This window comes from Mytilus edulis, chromosome 4, assembly GCF_963676685.1.
Source record: "Mytilus edulis chromosome 4, xbMytEdul2.2, whole genome shotgun sequence".
Taxonomy (NCBI): Eukaryota; Metazoa; Mollusca; class Bivalvia; order Mytilida; family Mytilidae; genus Mytilus; species Mytilus edulis.
The window spans coordinates 24,388,397-24,411,018 of NC_092347.1; the positions used below are offsets into that span (position 1 = coordinate 24,388,397).

The 22,622-nt window shown below is 31.0% G+C and overlaps 1 protein-coding gene across 1 annotated transcript; it reads left to right on the forward strand.

Moving 5' to 3' along the window:
* The first annotated feature begins 998 nt into the window (after positions 1 to 998).
* Positions 999 to 16,010, forward strand: LOC139519277 (15-hydroxyprostaglandin dehydrogenase [NAD(+)]-like). The gene is made up of 7 exons (XM_071311247.1): positions 999 to 1,278; positions 4,898 to 5,021; positions 6,450 to 6,556; positions 7,617 to 7,701; positions 10,309 to 10,385; positions 12,854 to 13,002; positions 15,790 to 16,010. Exons 1-7 carry the CDS (start codon positions 1,198 to 1,200, stop codon positions 15,920 to 15,922), a joined length of 756 nt encoding a protein of 251 aa, XP_071167348.1. The 5' UTR covers positions 999 to 1,197; the 3' UTR covers positions 15,923 to 16,010.
* Positions 16,011 to 22,622: the final 6,612 nt, after the last annotated feature.

The window sequence follows — 22,622 nt, forward strand, 5'->3', positions numbered from 1 at the left end:
CCCAAGACAAGATAAAAAAGACAAGCATCGTATTGCTATTTTTGAAAATTAATAATCCAGATATAAGTCAAATAGGTCAGAAAACAACATTGGAAGCAATCACACGAATCAACGATTTAAAATCTAAAACGTAACCATTTTAAATTGCAGACTCCTGGCATGGGACATGCACATAAAGAATGTGGCGGGGTTAAATATAATTGTTAGCGATCGACCCTCTAATTACCAGGGTCAGTGGTGGAACAACACAACATTAGAATAAAATGAATTATATATTATTTGATTTAGAGCACAAAATAAGAACAAAATGTAATAATATATTCTTTTTTGCTGGACTAATCTCTTAAGTACGTATACCCTAAGTCTCTTTTTATTAACATTTCTACACAAGGTGTCTTATTAACCTGACTTATGTGGACAATTAACATTTAAACTGAATTTGTTTATTACACTTGTCCACAATATAACATGTAAATGTCCTTTCAAACCGTTCTAACGTACACATTTTTAAACGCTTTAAATACAATTTTAATTGTATTCTCCATATGTTCAAATCAACGATTTTAAATCTAAAACGTAACCACTATAAATTGCAGACTCCTGGCATGGGACATGCACATAAAGAATGTGGCGGGGTTAAATATAATTGTTAGCGATCGACCCTCCACTTACCTGTGTCAGTGATGGGACAGCACAACATTGAAATAAAATGCAAGAATATTGTTTTTTTGTTTGTTTGGCTAATCTCTTATTTACGTATTATCTAAGCACAAAACAGGAACAAAATGTAATAATATATTCTTTTTTTGTTGGGCTAACCTCTCATTTACGTATAACCTAAGTCTTTTTTTTTAACATTTCTACACAAGGTGCTTTATTAACCTGATTTATTTGGACAATTAACATTTAAACTGAATTTGTTTATTACACTTGTCCACCATATAACAGGTAAATGTCCTTTCAAACCGTTCTAGCGTACACATTTTTAAATGCTTTAAATACAATTTTAATTGTATTCTCCATCACATATATATGTAAAATATAATAATATTTTATGGTGTCTCGCATCATTTAATGTCGAAATTTATAAGAAGTTGTCATTAACATATTTTCTATTTAATAACAAAGCATATACATTTTCATGTATAACAGGACAGTAAATATTCTTACAACAGATCTACAACATTGTAGTTAAAAATGACAGTTGCCATTGTGACTGGTGGAGCAAAGGGTCTTGGGAAGGCGTTTTGTGAAGCTCTTCTCAAAAGAAGTTACAAGGTAAGTTAGTTATGTTTAGGTCACAATTCTGGCCATGCAAACAATGAAAACATTAGGGTTTGTAGCATAGTTTTAATAATTCATTAAGGGAAACGAAAATGTTATTTTAAGTAGCCGTCAGTTTGAAAAGTAGTTTCCTTTGAAATGTTGAAAAAACGTCAATATGGGAATATATACTGATTTAAGAGGAACAAGCGTGAATTGTGTTTCTTGGATAATGTTTTAGTGCCGACGTTCCAGAAGAAAATTACACAAAAATATTTGAGAGCTTGAAAAATTGTACGTTGGACAAAGAGGCTATTGTAAGTATAATTGGACAAGGAAGTAAAAAATACAGGTATTTTAACAGGTATATAAAAGTGAGACAGAAAAACAAAACCTAGGACTATTATACTGAATATATAGTATGTCCTAGAGAAAACTGATATTAAAAGAGATACTTTGAGTTGCGATTTAAGATCCATAGGTTCTTCTTCTTCAGTGACAAGCTTTTGCTTTAGAGCAGGTTTGAATGTTCTGCAACTTCAGAATTATGTGTTCTTTTATGTTTTGATTATGAATAGATTAAAAAGATGTACAGACATAATAAAATAATTTTAGAGAATCGTCAATATTCTAGTAACCGAAATGGAATCAGTACTTTTCAATTTGATCAGCGAAACTAAATATTCATAGAGATGTTATCTCTGGCTGTGTGATCAATGAACGAATTATATATGTATGATATATATGTTCAAACTGGCGTAATACGGACAATAAAATAAAAATTAATAGAATGTTGTCTAATGTTATGTTGGATGGACATTTTTTTAAAGGAAAAAAAACCGATAAATCTTCTTATACCGTGACAAAGAATTTACATATTCCTGACACTTACATCATATATAATCTTATAGTACATGTATTCTCATCATTATTCGTTGTGGGGTGTTGTGTAATTTAACCTGAATTTTAATTTATCTTGTCATTTTTTTAAAAATCTCGTTAATATACACATTTGAGTTATTTTTTTTTTTTTTTTTAAATATTTTAATCAGTTTAAGTAAAAGGGTATTCTTTTAGCAAGTTTAACTTGATCTTTTACAATGTGTTAGAATGTTCATCCTATCTTATTACAGGATATAGTAATAGAATTTGCTTTTGTTGTTCGTATATATTTGATTCTTTTAAGTTACGAAAAGAAATCATTTACACAATGACGATCGTGCATTCAAATCATATTGTACAAAGGAGTAACTTTAGTGTTTTGTGTTATGGTATCTGATGCGATATAAATTGTTTCTACTACCCGGAAAACACATATCTTAACATGAAATGAGACCATGGGTAGTTCCTGGAATATATGCATTGACAAAAAAATATAATTTTGCATTAAATTTTTCATATTCTATTCATTTACATTTTCTGTTATTAAAAGAATGAAGACATATTTCTTTAAAGTGACGATGAATTTGATATTTAAATAAGGCATAAACATTTCTATTATACTAGAACACACCCGTGATATCGCGGGTCCGTGACTGAATCAAAGTATATAACTATGCGCAAGCCTTATTTTAGTATTAGTATTGTCATCTGATAAAGTCATGCCGATTATAAGATACACAGTTTTCTCTGCTTTCAAATCTTTCTGTTTGAACCCGTTATCAATTATTGATAATATTAATTATTTGGAAAACAAAAGGTCCTGGAATGGAGTATTTTTTAATCAACAGCATTGTCCTATATTAGTGATAAATAAAGTTGAATTCTTGATTCGCTGTTTTACGTCATGCCCGCTAACAAATTGAAAACTGTACCTATACGCCTTATTTTAGTCCAGATTTTTAGTATTCGTATTGTTATCTTAGAATGTTTAACTGATTAAAATACTACAATAGGTAACAATTTGACAATTAAGTAGTGTCAACCCTGTGATTATGACCCGTGTAATACTATATAGCATATTAATCATGAATACACCGTTTGGTGGTGCGCCTGTCAGATGCGGAACGTACAGATAAGGTAATGGGTAACAGGTGAATATACTATTGGTATCGGTATCGGACTCGACCTGGAACTTCTTAATTATTGGCAATATTAATTACGTGGAAAACAAAAGGGCCTAAAGTGGTGTAATTTTTAATCTACACCTTTGTACTATATTAGTTATATATAAAGTTGAATTTTTTGATTCGTCGTTTTTACGTGATGACGGCTGACAAATTGGACCTCGTAATTTTAGTATTATAGATAGTATATTTATCTCTACAAACATCCGTTCACTAACACGAACAATTACTCTTTTCTATTGGCTTGCAAAGTGCAAATTTAGTAATCCATACAGTTTCTTTAAAGTGTTTTTAAAGTAATCCGCATTTGTATTTAAATTTGGAAATGGTTGAGTGTTTAAGATAAATAGGATTTCATTTGAAAAAAGTATGTTCTCTGCTGTAATAGTAATGATAACAATGAAATATCGCCCTTGAAAATACTGGCTCTGATCCAGTTTACCGTACAATGCAATGGATATATTTAGATAGGCAACTGCTTTAATTTACTACAGCAATATGAATAATATGCAAACTATATGCGATTCAAACGCATGTAAGCTGAATTTGAATTACATTCAAATCTCGACTTAATTTTATCTGGTGTTCCCATGCGTCGGTCCGTCTGTTTGTTCTTCCGATATTAGGTTAGGTAAGTTTTAGGTTAAGTTAGTTTTATCAGTTTGCTCATGGACGTTCTGTTTAGAATTTATGTCGGAGATTGGTATTTTTTGTTTTGCCTACCTAGAGGCATTATGTTTTTCGTTCTAAATCTGCATTCGTCCGTTCGTTCGTCCGTCCCACTTCAAGTTAAAGTTTTTGGTCAAGGTAGTTTTTTTATGAAGGTGAAGTCCAATCAATATGACACTAATTGCATATTTTCCTTTTGATATGATCTTTCTAATTTTAATGCCAAACTATAATGTTGACCCTTATTTCACGTTCCACTGAATATAGAAAAAGATATTGCAAATTGGGCATCCGTGTACTATTGACACATTACAATATTTTACTTTTTACAATGATATCGTTATCAATTTATATTGTTTATATGATTTTTTTTTTGATTTTCTGAACACAGAAAAATTAGTACTTTTTCATGTTAGAATGTTTGGTGAAGGAAATTAAAAAAGTAGTTGGGGTCACCTCAACTTTATACTTGATGAAAAATTCATTGTTAGGTGAAATTTGCAAGTTATTTGCTTTATTACGATCTTGACCCCTGATAGCACAGTGGTATACTTCTGTAGCCTTTATTTAACTAACCATGGACATATCATAGTGGGAGCGGAGAATGGTGTTTAATGAAAACATATTCTTGTTGTTAGTATAGTTATTGTTTTATATTTCTCAACACAAATAAAAACACATATCCTGTGCATATCCACCTCCCCTTCAATTCTCATGTGATAAAAAACATTTCTCTAAAAGCCTCTCGTTATAAATTTGAATATTTAACATCCTGGTAAGTATAAATACTACATCACACTTGATGCAGTGATAAAATAAGAGTGGATGTTTCAATACTTAAAAGTTTAAACTAGAAGATTAAGTAAATAACGGAACCATGTTGTTGCTGTTTCTTTCAGGTTTGTTTTTGTGATGTTGATACAGATGAAGGTGAAAACACACAACAGTTCTTAGCAAAACAATATGGAAACGGAAATGTTTATTTTCAAAAATGTGATGTGCGAAGTGAAAATGATTTCACAGGTATGGCATAATACCAAATACATATGGTATTTCAAAGCCAATAAATATTTTAATACAAAGTTAAAAATAAAATTGTTCATGTTGACATGTCTCAAAACAAAATCTTTATAAAATCTAATTTTATGATTTGATGTTACCATATATATGCACGATATTATTCTGTAATATAAGTCTTTGTGTGATTTTGTCATTTAATTAGGGACTTTCCGTATTGAATTTGCCTCGGAGTTCAGCATTTTCGTGATTTTTCTTTTTAGCAAAATCAATAATATAAAATTGAGAATGAAAATGGGAATTATGTCAAAGAGCAACAATCCGACATAAGAGCAGACACCAGCCGAAGGACCACCAATGTGTCTTCAACACAGCCTGAAACATGTTTTGAAAGACCTCAACACACACCCTATACCACTAGCCAATGTAGAAAAAAGAAACACATAGCAATAAGTACAGTACAATTGTTTGTGTTTGCTTGTTTATGACGGCTTTTGAACTCGTACCATTCCATGTTAACTGATTGAAATTTGATTTATCTATTGAATATAATTGATTTTGAAATAACTTTAAGTAACTACCAGGGCACTTAGGTATCTTGGCTTTTTTCATCTTTTGTTTTTGTCAAAATTAGTACAATTAATAAAAACAGAAAGTTAAAGATTCGTCAACACGCCCGTGATGAACTCTTTTTCTCCGGTATAGTAGAAAATTCTTGCTTAACTGCAGGTATCTGTCTTGTTGCGTATTAGAAAGTAAAACAAAAAATGACAAGCCGTATTTGGAAATGTCATTAAAATAAGATTTTTTCAACTAAGGAAGGAAGACATATGATAGTCATACTTAGTTGGATATATCAATGATTTAACTTACTGGGAAAAAAAATTCCATTAAAAAAAGAAAATTAAGAAAAATACATTTTAAGTTTTAAATTTCATTCATGTATAATTACATGTTTACACAAGCTATTAGATGTGGAATCATATGTAAATTGTTTGACACATCAGATGCTTACATTAAAGAGGGACGAAAGATACCAGAGGGACAGTCAAACTCATAAATCGCCATGGCTAAAAATGAAAAAGACAAACAATAGTACACATGACACAACATAGAAAACTAAAGAATAAACAACACGAACCCCACCAAAAACTAGGGGTGATCTCATGTGCTCCGGAAGGGTAAGCAGATCCTGCTCCACATGTGGCAGACGATTTGAATATGGCCATACGTTTCACACATACATGTATAAGTCATAGAACTCATAGACAATATGCAACCCATAGCATATTCATATATTTAGTTTCTTATGTTAATTTTTTAAGTGTATGAAATCATGTATCAGTAATAAAAATTAGAATGATAATAATAATAGTGATGAATGTATTTGATAAATATTAATAAAATAACAGAAATCATTTCAATTTCATGTAGCATTGTTTAATGGTGTCCTTAAAAAATACTCCTCGATTGATTTGATAGTGAATAATGCTGGAATTATACACGAAACACAATGGAAAAACTGCGTTGATATTAACTTGGTAAGTGTTTTATTTGGAAAACGAATTGAAAGAAATTGTCAAATTGTAAAAAAAAAGAACTAACAAAGTGTTTTGTTTAGGCAACTTGGCGACATTATGATTGCTAGACATACATTCACAACAATAAAATGTATACAAGAAATTAGTATCAGTAGCGTTTTATTGAAAATCTTTGATTCATTATTCGAAAAATTTCACTCATTTTAATGTTTGGTTAGAACCAAATAGTGGTATATCATTCAAAGTTAAGTATAACGTAGCTGGGCTTCCTAAATGTTGTAAATTACATTATTTTCAAAAATAAAATCTCACACAATCAGGCTTTAAAATTTTGGTTGAAATGCATGTTTCCAAAATGTCGTAAAAAGTAAAAACACAAAAATACTGAACTCCGAGGAAAATTCAAAAAGGAAAATCCAAAATCAAAAGGCAAAATCAAACCAAATTAAGTGTAAGTGAACCTGAATATTTTTGTAAATGGTAGTGACGTTTGTGGATTCCTTAAAAACTATAATTATTTTTAACAAAAATATAAAAATGTATAAGTATTTGATTCCCGAAGCTCTTATACAACACTTTTCAAGTTTACATACAACATTTTGGAAGCAAAATTTGCCAGCTGTTGAGATTGGCAATTTTGTCACAAGTCTTTTTTTTCAAATGTTTTGATTGGTCTAGCTGTATGGTGTTTTGGAGTATCAAAGATTGCATTCCGTCAAGGCTCTTTTTGGAAGATCAGCTCTTAAACATTTGTATTAGGTTTTATAATTGTAAATATGTTGGCTTCGAGTATCACTGAAAAGAAATTAATTGTCGAAACATGTTTCTGGTTCAGTGCAATTGTATAGTTGATGTTATACTATGTAAAAGAAATAAACCTAACAAACTGTTATTTCGTTGGGGAACCAATGAAACAATTTATATTTCATAAGATCAATAGAATTATAAAAATAACTCTTTAAAGAGACCAGGCTTTTAAATTTGTACGCCAGACACGAGACGGATGACTTTATGAAATACAGTACTCAAAATAGTTTTACACTGCTCTTTATGTTTTCAGAATGGCGTAATACAAGGATCAATGTTAGCAATGGATCATATGAAACATGGTGGAGGTGTAATAGTAAACGTGTCATCATTATCAGGTGAGAAAGAAAAAAGTCACACAAAGTACCATGCAATCTTACGTAGTTTTATAACCTCTTTAATTTCTTTTCTAAAGATATATTGATGATGTCCTATCACCCAATAACTCAAATTTCAATGAGTGCTTACATCTCATTTATCTCAGTGAACTGTATACTAAGGATAAAACCGTAAGTAGGTCTGCTTTATATCTTGATCTGTTTCCCAATATTGACACAAAATGACTACTAATGAGACAATTCCAACTTCCTATTTCTCAGCAGTAACATACCCGCTGTTTCACCAAGTCGTTTACATATCTCATTAAATACGTGTTCACACTATGTAGTCTTTCACTAAACACTGCTCCAACAGACTTATGGGGTGAATGACTGATATCGAAACAACATAATTTTTATAACGAAATTCACTAGCGAAAAAAACAAAATCATAAAAATACTGAACTCCGACGAAAATTCAAAACGGAAAGTCCCTTAAAAAGCGAGTTATTTCCGCGATCTTAAATGCTACTATAGTCGTATGATCTGTTATTCTATTGAATTTGTTCTATTCCCGAGATTGTGACATTTTGATTGAATGTGGATTCGCGTGACGGATGATTCATGCATATAAGGTGTCGTTTATCCTGTCGACGCATCCGGTTTCGCTCTTTTTGAAGTTCATGGTATATTCTCAGTTTTGTTTTTAACTTTAGTTGGTTAATCCTTAATCGATTCACGATATTGGAACATCATTTAACTACTGTTGCGTTAATTTACACACATGTCGAGATTACCGCGGGATTACAACGTTCCTAAGTTTGTACATTACCATTGGCGACGTTGGCGACTTCAGTGACGTCGCCGTGGGCTCTTTGAGTTGTTATTAAAAGTTATAGCTGAACAGACGTGTTTGTTTATATTAGCGAAAATATCATACTTTTAACCTCCACAACACTTACAATATATGTTATAAGTTTTGCCTTCACTTTTGCATGTCAATTCAATAACGTTGTTGAAGAGCTTTGGACACTCGAATGTTCCAAAAGTTGGATCAAATCTATTCCAGAGGGAGGGCTTTTTTTTATCATTTTATTAGAAGTAAGCTTATGAAAAATGATTTATTACCAATGACATTTCAATTCAGCTCAGAATTGCTTATATATTTATATAATTACTTCAATGCTCGTGATAGACACAGGATAGAAACGTCTTCCCTTAATGTTCACACAAGTTTCATCATTTGAACTGGAATCAAGACAATTGAAAAACCAAATGAATTATGAAGTTTAAATAAAAACGTATAATAAATATTATAAGGTAAATTATAAATCCATAATCATAAGATCTTTATCATCTGAAGATACTTTTAAGATGTGATCCAATGTTTCGAATAGACATAGACGACGGCAGGTTATCCTCGTGTTTTCAAATGATATACGAGGATATATAGTGGTTATGTAGACAAAAGGGGGCATAGGTAAATGTCAACGAAAAAGCAACCAAACGAAAATAAACACTAAAAGACATCTAGAGAACAACAGTCGGACTTCAACAATATCCACGCGCGTTGACAATATATCTTGCTCTAAATTGTTCAAAGGCCATAAAAGTTGATTATCAATTGAAAAGAAACAATCTAAGATCTTTATTTAACGCATTCATGCAGATTTTACATTCTTTCACCTTTCTACAGCACATGACTTCACCATGGGTTTTTGGTAGCGTTCTTGTTTATCCGTCTTTACGTTTCTTTATGTTTTGTTATTATCGTTTGTCATTTCGACTTTTGTTGTTTTATTCACGATGTAATCTGTTTTCCTAAGACTGATAATTTTATTGCCCTTGGTGTCTTCTTTTATGTTTACAATTGACAAGGATTATAATTGTATTCCCATTTAAATTCTATTTTGTTACTTTGGAGGGATTTCATTTGGTTATTTGTTGCAATTAAATTTTAAGTGTGCCACAAATACTATATCTAAGAAACATAACTGATAAGTATATGCTAAAACAATTATGAGTCTTTAGCCGATAGTTCAGGTGGCCCTCAGGATTCTATAATAATGCTAGGATATAGTAAAATATACTCACAGAAAGTTGGCGTTAACTGGAAAAGATTTAAAATTGATGAACATTGTAAATATGTTTTTGTGGTCTTTCAATGAATACTATACAATTATTGTCCGCTGAGGAGGTGAATACTAGTAAACAAAATTGTCAACCCGATTAAGGGTTATTCATCGAGTGCTTTAGTGAGGCAGACTCTTTCTGTAAAATAGAGATGACTCTGAAAAGGGTCGTTTTCAGGAGATATCGTCGGGACTAGATGAATTAAAAAAAAGCATAGACATGGTAAAACAACAGACGAAACGAGATAAATGCAGAATCAAATATTTTTCATAAGAAATACGGGTAAACACCAATCTGATTAAAATTCAGATTTGTCTTAACTGTTGTGCTCGCAAACATTCTCTTTATGATTTTTTTCATTGACACCTTCCTTTGAAAGAAGGCGTCAAGGAAAAGAGGATATGAAAATAAGATAGGGAAAACATAACACTTATAAAGATTGTTTACCAATGAATATTGGAGCATAGAATATTGATAAATTACATTTTTTTACAGGTGTTCTTCCAACATTATATGCTCCGGTTTATGCTGCAACAAAAGCCGCCGTGGTCAATTTTACCAGAAGTTGGGCTGTAAGTATTAAAATGTTAAAATACGACTGTAGCAAATGAGACAATTGGTAATTCAAATCCTTAACATAACTATCGCTTAAATGACAGTACTTATAAAAAAACAACCACATATAATTAAATACATACAACTTTTTCAATTTTAAGTACCCATTAACTTGAGAGTCATGCAAAAGGTGATTCGTTGATGGAATGCCTACACATATTCATTTTCATTTTGAAATTTTGTTCAGAATCAAATAATATTTTAATCGCAGATATTAATTACATGAAATGTTTCTTGCAGTGCTTGGGAAAAAATCTTCATTACATCACATTGTAAACTTAAGTTCAATTTGATTTCATGATAAGACAGTATTGAAATAATGTTTATTCACCATCTTCTCTAATTAGCCAGTGGATATCAAAATTAAAGACGTGTAGCCTTTTTGGGGGTTAGTCCATTTTTTGATAAATTGTATGATTGATATATATTGAATGGCATTATACTACAAGAACATTTAAATCAACAGCTAGCGTCATATTTGTTTAATGTAAATATTTTAGTGCATCCATGAAAAAGGTTTGATATCGTTAAGTTTCTGATATTTTTGTGATTCCATGAAACAGTGTGATTTTTTTCAACAAAGCGAACAAATTGGTACTGAGGGGTTATTACTCTTCTTAATTTTTGCCAAAATTAAATTAACAATTTCTAAAAGTACATTTGTGTAGTGATTAACTCTGAGACATTTATAATCATCTACGTAAAAGGTTACGACAAATTTGTCTTACGTCTCATTTTTTCTTGTAAAATCAAAGCATACTTTTACATTCAAAGTTAATAAAAGATACTATGACATTAGAACTTGAAACTATGAAAGAATAAATGAATGAACAGATAGTTCAACCTGAATATATACAATTTAATGTACATTGTGTATTAACATAATGATGCAGCCAGCCAAATAGGCTGGTTAATGAACTATCATATTTTAACTTTAAATGACTCTGTCATATGAGTTATTATTAACTACCAACAAAAAAAAAACTGAAAACAAATCAAATGTATCACGGTCAGGCAACTTGACCACACACAAGTAAGACTGGTGGTGAATGCAAAACATGGTATGTTGATCCTTTTTAAATCAAGGTACCGGATAAATCTTTAATGTTTAGTTGTACTTTTAAATTTTCCTTGTTTATGTATTCTCCTCGAATATCAAGTTTAAATTCACTCCATTATATGTGGTCTGGTACTTGTTGTAAGAATGTAAAGCACGAAGTTTCTTAACATTGTTGTTCATTCAATCTTTCTTTTTGAAATGAACCAAACTTATTTGTATAAATGAGATGTAATACAAGGCATCAATCACAAGAAAATCATCCTCTTCAATTACATCAATGCCAATGTTCAAATTACAAATATGGAATGTTATCATTTGGAATATAAAACATTTATATTTATAATTAATGAGATTCTTTTTCTTAGCCTACTTTTGTGTACCTTGTATTGGTCTGTATATGTTTGAAACAGTAGTAACAACAACGGATACAATTTTTATTATCAATAAACAATGAAAAGTGTTGACCTTAAATATTTGATAAAAAAGTTTTGATATCGAAATGCTTGAAAAATATGATATTATACTCCTTATTTTATGTTGTCATTTTAATGTAATATTTAACATTGCCATAAAAGCGGGAGGTTTGGCATGCCACAAAACCAGGTTCAACCAACCATTGTTTTCTTAAAATGTCAGGAAAATGGACATTAATATATTAAAGTTCGTTTCTGTGTGTGTTACATTTTAATGTTGTGTTTCTGTTGTGTCGTTGTTCTCCTCTTATATTTGATGCGTTTCCCTCAGTTTTAGTTTGTAACCCGGATTTGTTTTTTTCTCAATCGATTTATGAGTTTCGAACAGCGGTATACCACTGCCTTTATTTATGTATTGTGCCTTTAGAAGTAAGAACAACAATCTTACCCGGAGACACTATAACTGAATAATTCCAAAATTACATAGCCGGTTTATAGAAATATTAGCAAGGATTTTGTTTCACAAAAAAAAATATATATTTTGACAAAACAGAAAGTCCGTAGCCACCGGCGAAAGTTAATCTTACCAAGTGATCTGAATATCTAAATAATTTTTGTTTAAGGTGGTACCTAACACTACAGGGAGGTTACTCTGTAAAGTCAGCTAAACGTTTTAATCACGTTGTGTTGTAAAAGGAATATTAAGCTTCTCAATGATAAAAATTGGTGTTTGTCAAATTGCTATATAACCAGTGCAATTTTTCTGACAAAACGGTTGGTTCAAAAATTTAGAAATTTTTATATTTTTGTTAAAGGGTCAAAGTAAATACTCCGACAAAATTTTATGAAAATTGAACGAGCCAAATTAAATTTAGTGAAAGTGTTAGGTACCACCTTAAAGAGTTGACATTGTTTAATTTATAATTTAAAGATTCCTTTGAACTCTTTTAAGATGAATCCAGCAGTTACTCAAAATAACATACGTATGGTTACAATATGTCCTGCATTCGCGGATACAGACATTATCAAAGATATCAAAGAAGAACAGTTTCAAGGCAAACAATTTGTAGCTCCTTTTATGGAAAAGCTTGGAATTATGCCGTATGTATTTTTGTAATGATTATACTTTGTGGGTTTTTCATAATTATTTATCAAAAGTACCAGGATTATAATTTTATACGCCAGACGCGCGTTTCGTCTTCTTAAGACTCATCAGTGACGCTCAGATCAAAATGGTTAAAAAGCCAAACAAATACAAAGTTGAAGAGCATTGAGGACCCAAAATTCCAAAAAGTTGTGCCAAATACGGCTAAGGTAATCTACTCCTGGGGTAAGAAAATCCTTAGTTTTTCGAAAAATTCAAAGTTTTGTAAACAGAAAATTTATAAAATGACCATATAATTGATATTCATGTCAACACCGAAGTGTTGACTACTGGGCTGGTGATACCCTCGGGGACGAAACGTCCACCAGCAGTGGCATCGACCCAGTGGTGTAAATATTTATCAAAAGTACCAGGATTATAATTTTATACGCCAGACGCGCGTTTCGTCTTCATAAGACTCATCAGTGACGCTCAAATCAAAATGGTTAAAAAGCCAAACAAATAAGGTTTAAGAAACACGAGGTGATTTAAAACATGAATGAAAAATATCATAGGAACTTAATGTTATAGCAAAACATAAGAAATATTTAGAAATGTTTCCATCGTTTCGATGATTTGTTTTCCTTAAAGTTCGACTTCATTGTTTGCTCGTGTCAGTGATGATTAAATGGTGTTATGAAAAATGGTAAAATGTTGAGGTGTGATTAAAAATTATAAGTCAAGAATGACTGGAACCACTATTGCTTGCAAAGAAAGACCAGGTAAACAACAAGCAACAAAACATTAAATAGTATCAAACATTAATTTAATCAGAGATTTTTTTAATTTAAGAAACTTCGAATAGAGTTAATGATCATATATGTTTTAAGGTAGATGTTTCGAATTATTACAGTCAAAATGACCCAATGTTATCTGTATTCTCATAATCCAATGTGATCTGTATTCTCATAACCCAATGTGATCTGTATTTTCATAACCCAATGTGATCTGTATTCTCATAACCCAATGTGAAAGTGCAACATTGTAGAGCTATAAAAGAGAGCCCAACAAAATAACACAAATGGGAAAAAATATAAAATACAAATGTAAAGTAGAGACATTAAGTGTTTTCTTGGAGATTCTAGATTACAGATATTTCATTCCTTTTACATTACGCTATGATGAACTGCAAAATCGTTCTGTTATCAAAATATCCCCTGGGCTTAATGCTACAAAAGTTATGTCACATGTGTGGGTTGTAAGGACATGATGCCTCATATTTGGTTCCTGTAACAAATACTTAATATTTTAAATGGCCTGCGCTTCCGATCTGGTATTGTAGCGGTATTTAAACTCAGAAAGATGAGTAGATGGAACTTTCTCCGGAAAAATGTCACCATTTCATTCGAAATATAGAAATTAGCTCTCCAGTTATTCATGGTATTATTTCGAATACTTGCTATCATTATAATTCCTTTTGTATCCTTGAAAATATTTTCATTCAGTTAATTTGCTACACATACGTCATTTATACGGTTTGTTTTAACTCAATTGATTTGTTGATTTATTCGTTGATTCATGTTTTCTTTACGTTGAGTGGCAAATGATTCATGCATGTTCAAAGTTTTTATTAGAAGATTGAGTTCAATTAAATTCTTTATTGCTTTAAGCACATTATGGTTATCAGTGTAATAATACAAATACAACATGACATAATACAACAGAGATCCAAATAAATGTCATGTATTGTCCACTAACAGTTCATTCCTAAGATTAAGTGCATTAAATAAGAATTCGCACAAATTACGCAAATCTTTGACATTTTCAGTGCTGAGAAGCTGAACTAATTTGAACGACGATGGACGCCTATAATTATAAGGTTTAATAAACTGTCTTCTTATATTTCTATAGCATTCACAATACTCCATAATAACGGCCTACTTCAACAAACAAACTATTAATAACATATTAAGATCCAAAAGGTTAGCAAAGATAATAAAATGTGTACAAGCTAATTTTGAGTTTCTATACTACTGTTTTCCAGTTAAATGATGTACAAAATTTAACAGTTTACAAATATTTCATTACAATGTATTATTGTTCAAGTGTCTAACCTTTAATTAAACATTACTATAGTCATTATACTTCATTGCCTTTTGTTTATTTAAATCCAAATTAACCCGAAGTTAGATCAAAGCAAGGAGGATCAATATCAATTAAATCAAATATACTATGATGAATTTTGCGTGACCTCTTTTGAAAAATGATCATTTCTATTTTAATTTAGCTGAAAAATTATCTTATTTATACAAAATGGTGTTCATCTTATTTAAACAGTTGTAAAGAAATAGAAATATGACAAAGATAATGTACATGATGACTACTTCATTATAATATATGAATCCGGTTCATACATCCGTTATTAAAAACTGTTTTAGTATACAACCATTGAAGAAGTAAAGCTATTTCCATGGTATGTACAATAGTGAAAAGCTTGTGGTAATACAGCCACTATTTTCCCGCTGAAAGCTACCTAATATTCAGCCATTATTTTCCCCCTGAAAGCTACCTAATATAACATGTAATAGTATGACCGGGGATGCAAACATATCAACACATCCTGACCCTGTCGTGACTCTAAGTAACACTTCGTTTAGAGGTGACGGTCGTTATGTATTCATTTTGAACCATTATAAAAAACGTAAAATGGCTTTAGAAATGCTGCATTCAAAATCATGCTATGAGTCTACATGAGTGAGCTCGCTCATCAAATATCAAAAGCCTATTTCTTTTTATTTTTGTAGTCTTGAACGTGTAACTGAAGGATTCCTTAAAGTATTAGACGATCAGGATAACAATGGTAAATCTCTGATAGTTACAGCAAATGTAATGAACTATGCAACTTTTCCAGATCCATTGCAACCAGCTACCAAATGATACTTTCAAGTTGCACAGTTTTTTAATTAGTTTGGAAATTTATTTCATTTATGTCAGTCATGTTATCAATAAAATATATGTTTTATAAGTCTTTAAGTATGTTGTGTGTACAGATATTTATAACGGTATAAATAAATTTGAAAGACTTCTTTGAAAAAAGAAAGTTTTTATATATGTCAGAGAGGATAATACATTGAACAGTGTGATACATCAATTAAACTTAGGATGGATAATTACAACACACAATTTCTTCGACGTCCAACTGAAAGATTGACAAAACTGACGGAAATGTTTTGATTGTTTCTCTATCTAATAAAACACGTACATTTCATGACACTAAATCATATAAGGTGTCTACTAGTTCAGTATCCACTTGTCATGAGAATTATCCTTGGTGACAATTGTAATTACAATTACACTTGACCTTTATTTATCATAGATTCTGTTAATTTTATAGAATGACCATGCTATTCAATTATGTAGTGTCTCCTTTGTGGGATTGGTAATGACAGTCTACGTGAATTGGTCATTTATTTTCCAGGACAAAGGAACGATTTTGAAAATGTTCAGCTTCAATCGCCGGCATTGTCATCGAGATTAAATAAAGTTCTCTTGACACGCGATTCCGTGTTGTTTTCTTTGACAATTATTGCAAATAAGACAATTTATTTTTCTATTCAATAGTACAGTAATTTTTGCAGAATAATTTTTCGATTGTTTATGATTGTTATTTCAAAGTAAAAAAGGGAGTGATTGTAGTTTTAAATGTTCACTCCCTAATTTTCTGGTTATAAGTTAACTTGTATTATAATTTCAATATAAAATTTGATGAAATCTTTTTTACTCCTATAATGCCTAGAAAAATTACAAAAATAAGTAATTGAGAACGACACGCGTTTAATCAACGACTTTGGGGACACTAAAAAAGACTGAAAAAAAACATGAAATGTTGATTGCCTAGACATTTTTAAAGGGAAAATGCAAGCAAACTTTTCAAAGATGTTTGTTTTAAATGTATTTGATACACAAATTATACACTGAGTTCGCAGTTTTTATTTAAGCGTTCCTACTGACGGTTAAACAAGATAAAGCGCTTCCGGAGCACGGAAATTCTAAAGTCTTATCGTCTTTCAATATCAATGGGTTGATGATACCACTGCTGCTGGACTGTAGGTTCACGAGATCATAATCAGCTTAGTAGTCAATTCTTCTTTGCTGTACGATTTATAACTTACTTTGTTTTCCTGGTGATAAATTAAGGAACTATGGTTTTTTTTAAATATCTCAGGCAAATGAGAACTTAGCTGAATTTAGCTAATCGTTTACATAAAAATTCAAAGATTTGATATGATTTGCCAATGTGACAACACTTTACAAGAAAAAATTGACATATGAATTAACAACTATATATCACCGAACAGCCTTCAACAATGAGCAAAACCCATAATGCATAGTCATTATAAAGACCAAAAAATAAAATTTAAAACAATTTAAACGAGTAAACTAAATGCCTGATTTATATAATAAAAAATTAAGAACAAAAAAAATATGATTTATAGCAACAAACGACAATCACTGAATTACAGGCTCTTGGTTTTGGACATACACATAGGGATAGTTGTGGGGTCAAACTTGTTTGAAGGCGCAAACCACCCCCTTAACCTGGGACAGTAATGAATTATGACAACATGAGAACAAACTAAGCAAATCAGTTAAAATGGGCTTAATCTGGATGTTTATGTTCAGATGGCATCTAATGTTCAGTAGTTGTCGTTTGTTGATGTGGTTCATAAGTGTTTCTCGTTTCTCGTTTTGTATATAGATTATACCTTATTTCCGTTTGAATGGTTTTACACTAGCCATTTTTAGGGCCCTTTATAGCTTGCTAGTCGTTTTGAACCAAAGCTCCGTTTTGAAGACCTTACTCTGAGCTATAATGGTTTACTTGTACAAATTGTGACTTGGATTGAGAGTTGTCTCTTTGTCACTCATACGACATCTTCTTACATCTATTAAATCATCAGATCGATATAAAACAGAAATACATCTAACAAAACCACAGAATGGATTTTAGGTAATTTTTGGGTTTCATTTTTTTTTTAAATTTAAGCGTTCCTGATGAAGTTAGTATTTCATAGCCCAGAATTAGTGGCCACGACTTTTTTTTTCTAGAAGATGGATTGACCCAAATCAGCTTTCATTTAACTTTCCATTGCAGGATATAACTTATTATTTTTATTCTAAAAGTAGTACATATGTAGGCGTAAAAGGAGTTTATATGTGGAGTTGTATCGTCTGGTTTACATATATATCCTTAATACCCAAAGGTAATAAAAACTTATGAAAAATGCATATACATAACTCGAAGATTAATTAATGTCAAAAATAAAGATTAATTTTAATTTGGGTTATTGAGTTAGTACCGTATAGATAGATATAGGGAATTGAAAACTACTGTCTCATGTCTGACTCAGTCTTTAGTAGCACTTATTATACATTTATGGTTTGAGTAAACTGATCATTAAAGGTTAAGGACGGCGGGAAATAGTCTGAGAGAATACAAGAACAGTTGATTAAGTAAATGTTTCATTTTCTTCAAGGTAATAACAGTGTCGAAACTGCACATTGAAGTGCATTTTAATGTATTTCCAATGACTGTATTGAAATGCACCCACTCAGCCTATCGGAAAACATTACTATTTGAAAAGTAATTGTATTAACAAAAGATATACACCAAATGAATTGAAATGATTGGTATCCAAACTTTCCATTTTGAATTATTGGGCGATGAATGAAAATGACGTTTTCAAAAGCATGGACCATGTTCAATGTCTTATTGGTCACTCAACTCTGAGTTAATAGCATTTAAAGTTATATCAAGAAAATTAATGAATGCCACTGACCAAGACTCAAAGGATGAAAGTTAAGAAACCAGTGTCTGCTTAGTTATGGTGATGTACTTAACCCAGTCGAAAAGCTGAGTTATATCTTGTTGTTTCTTTTATCTGAAGAATTTGATGTGGTGGCGATGGGATATCTTTGGTAGTATCTGCAAAAACATTAAATTCGGATACATGAAGGATTTTACATAATTATAAATAAATGTCTGATGTTGAAGAAAGTGTTGTCGGGTTGCTGTCTTACTCTTGGGGTATATTAATAGCTGTAAAATTGCTCAGTCAATGATGGGCGAATAAGTTCGAAAACAACACAACACTCATAATTAACAGGTCTAATCATTTATAAGGACGTTGAGCAACACAAAATCTATCCAATTAATTAAACATAATTTCGCGACGGATACATTACATATCATAAATAACAAGAACAACTTAATACATTTTCGAATTTGAAGAAAACGTTCCATACCAAAGTATAAAAATAAATCATAGATGAATACCATCAAATACAGCATTTGATATGACTATCAAAAGTCATAACACTTCGACTAAAGGATCAAGATGTAAAGCTAAATGTTAGTACATTTAAAAAGGCAATAGCTATAGGTATCATAAATAAAATCGTTGACTTTGTTTTTCCAAGAATATGCAATATGATTGAAACAGCTGTTTTATGCAAGTATTGACGTTCTTTTTGCGATACTTTACTTTCTATTAAAAAGTAGATTTTTTTGTCGGTCCTAAAAAGATATGAAAATCAATTGAAATATTACATGATTATGAGTAAGAGATAAACGAATGCATAAATGATCGAATCATCTAGTTTTTAGCGATTTATAACCTGCAAAATAATGTGACTCCTTACTAGTAATAAGTTTCATGACACTCTCGATTGTTAGCGATCAACGAACCCATTATGGACACCCCCGCTTTAAACTATTGACTGATCTTTATTTAAATATATTTATACATAAATATAAATTAGATTGTTCAAAAGAAATAACACAAATGACATAGCGGAAGCTGAAATTAAGGAACGGTGATAAATTAATTTTAAATTATATATGCGTGAAATCCGCTTCATAACAATTGAGTATTTACAAAATAGATCGATATAAAAGTACCAGTTCGGAATTATGTCAACCAAATTCAATATGGAAATGGTCGAATAGAATACACAGTAGTAATTTAGCAATGTCTTCATTTGAATAACTTTTGTCTGAATCAGTGTCGTTACTGACTAGTTGAGTTTTCTTAAACTAAAAATTATTTCCTTCTTATGCCATATTTTTCACTCTCCAAAGAACAATATAACAATGAAATATATCGGTTTAAAACAAACTTTAATCACGAGGGAAAACAATATATTGTGATTAAAAGTTTGAAACTAGACATTTCAAAACTGAAGATTATGAGTTAAAAAATTCAAAAACAATTTAAATTAAGAAACCATATTTGATATCAAGGTTACTTGAGTAGACAGGCCATACAACTTGGGAAGTCCTTCTTTTTATATAGAAGTAAACGGAGATGAGACTTTCACAATTACGTTCGCTAATAAATTGCAAGGAAGTCATTGTTGTCGTGAATATGATGAAAATGTCAAAGGGAGACAAGTTATTGTTGTCATCTATATGATGAAAATGTCAAAGGTAGACAAGACAGACTTGTTATTACCAAGCATCTGCTGCTTACAGAGAGGTTTCATGATTACGTGTTGTGTTTTATATACAATTTTAAGCAGCCGATTTTTCTTTGCTAATCAGATTTTATTTAAATTTGTCTCATTAAAGTTATATCGTTTGTCATGAAATTATTGTATAAATGCACTCAAACAAGTTTATAACACCCTTTTGTTGTTCTCTTGTATGTCATGGTAGTAACGTAATGATGTGACTTGATTGAAATATTATGTGAACTCAATGATCTTCAAACTTATACGTTTGGTTATTAGTTGTTTAACTTCACTCTTAGTGCCCTTGTGTATACCATAACGGGTAGATTTAATTTTTTGATGAAGTTGGAGTCCAATCCAATTTGACGAATAATTTCTTTCATCTGTAGATCATACGATTTGAAATTTACAATAATGTTAAATGTCATTAGCACGTAAAACGACATGATTATAACAGAATGTTTTATGATATTTTGTCAAATGCCAGATATTATAACTTTGTTTTCAACTTTCTTTTGGATCAATACAGTAAATAGATATCTTTGAAACGGTATTAATGAAAGAAAATGTGGGATATACGCCAAAATTGAAACCATCTAGCGCCTCTCACAAAACAGCAAAGAAACCCCTTCCCCTAAACTGAAATTTATCAACATCAAGTACGCGTGTAAACAATGCCTACTTCTTAATCGACACGGTTCTGCAATAAATATGTTTACACTTTGTTCAACCCAAGATTCCATTCACACAAGAACAATTAGACTAAAACTACATACTAGCTCATACAGCAACGTTTGTGTGAAAATAAAAAATAGAAGAAAACATGTCGAAAACCATCAGAAGGAAACATTCAAAAGTAACGTTCGCAAGAGAGACACTCTGTTTTTTCCTTTCTTTTTACATTGAATATATCAGTATTTAAACGTAAACACTGTTTAAAAATACGGTGTTGCAAACATATTAAAATGTCATATTGTGCCACTCATTATTTTTTTTTAATATTTTGCCAGTTTTCTCTTGATTTTTAGTAATTGTCATAAAAAATATTTAAATCTATTCTTTGCTGTAGATCGTATTTGATGATCCGTTTTCTACGAGTTTGCACGAACAAATATAAAAGGCAACATTTTAATTATGTCATTTATTATTATCAAAGAAACTTACCATAGCTTGTAAACTCGATTTTATGTAACAGAGGTTTTTACTATTATAGTAAGAGATATGGTTGGCAGCTTTACAATAAAAAAAAAACAAACTGAAAAAACAAACAGAACACAAAAAAACTGAGAACCAAATCTGAAGAGTAACGCATGTTTTTTTTTCCTATCTGAATTATCTTTAAACATTACAGTGAACGAATCAGAAGGCAAATACTAAAGTTTTACTTTCACGTTAATGACTTAATATAAAGGTTACTATGTCACAATGTACTTAGAGTGTTTATTTTTAAATTAAGATAACTTTGAGGAATAAAATTGAGAATGGAAATGGGGAATGTGCCAAAGAGACAACAACCCGACCATAGAAAAAAACAACAGCAGAAGGTCACCAACAGGTCTTCAATGTAGCGAGAAATTCCCGCACCCGGAGGCGTCCTTCAGCTGGCCCCTTCACAAATATATACTAGTTCAGTGATAATGAACGCCATACTAATTTCCAAATTGTACACAAGAAACTAAAATTGAAATAGTACAAGACTAACAAAGGCCAGAGGCTCCTGACTCGGGACAGGCGCAAAAATGCGGCGGGGTTAAACATGTTTGTGAGATCTCAACCCTCCCCCTATACCTCTAGCCAATGTATAAAAGTAAACGCATAACAATACGCACATTAAAATTCAGTTCAAGAGAAGTCCGAGTCTGATTTCAGAAGATGAAACCAAAGAAAATAAAGAAAATGACAATAATACATAAATAATAACAGACTACTAGCAGTTAACTGACATGCCAGCTCCAGATTCAATTAAACTGACTGAAAGATTATGATTTCATCATATGAACATCAGACACAATCCTTCCCGTTAAGGGTTTAGTATCATACCATCATAACACATATGAGAAGAACATAACCCGTGTCATGCCAACAACTGGTTTTTGAATAAATGTGTTTAGTTCCGATGCAAAGA

Coding starts and splice junctions, on each gene's coding strand:
- LOC139519277 (XM_071311247.1), top strand. CDS start 1,198: ATGACAGTTGCCATTGTGACTGGTGGAGCAAAGGGTCTTGGGAAGGCG. Junction 5,022..6,449: donor AAGTGAAAATGATTTCACAG/GTATGGCATAAT, acceptor AATTTCATGTAG/CATTGTTTAATGGTGTCCTT. Junction 10,386..12,853: donor ATTTTACCAGAAGTTGGGCT/GTAAGTATTAAA, acceptor AACTCTTTTAAG/ATGAATCCAGCAGTTACTCA.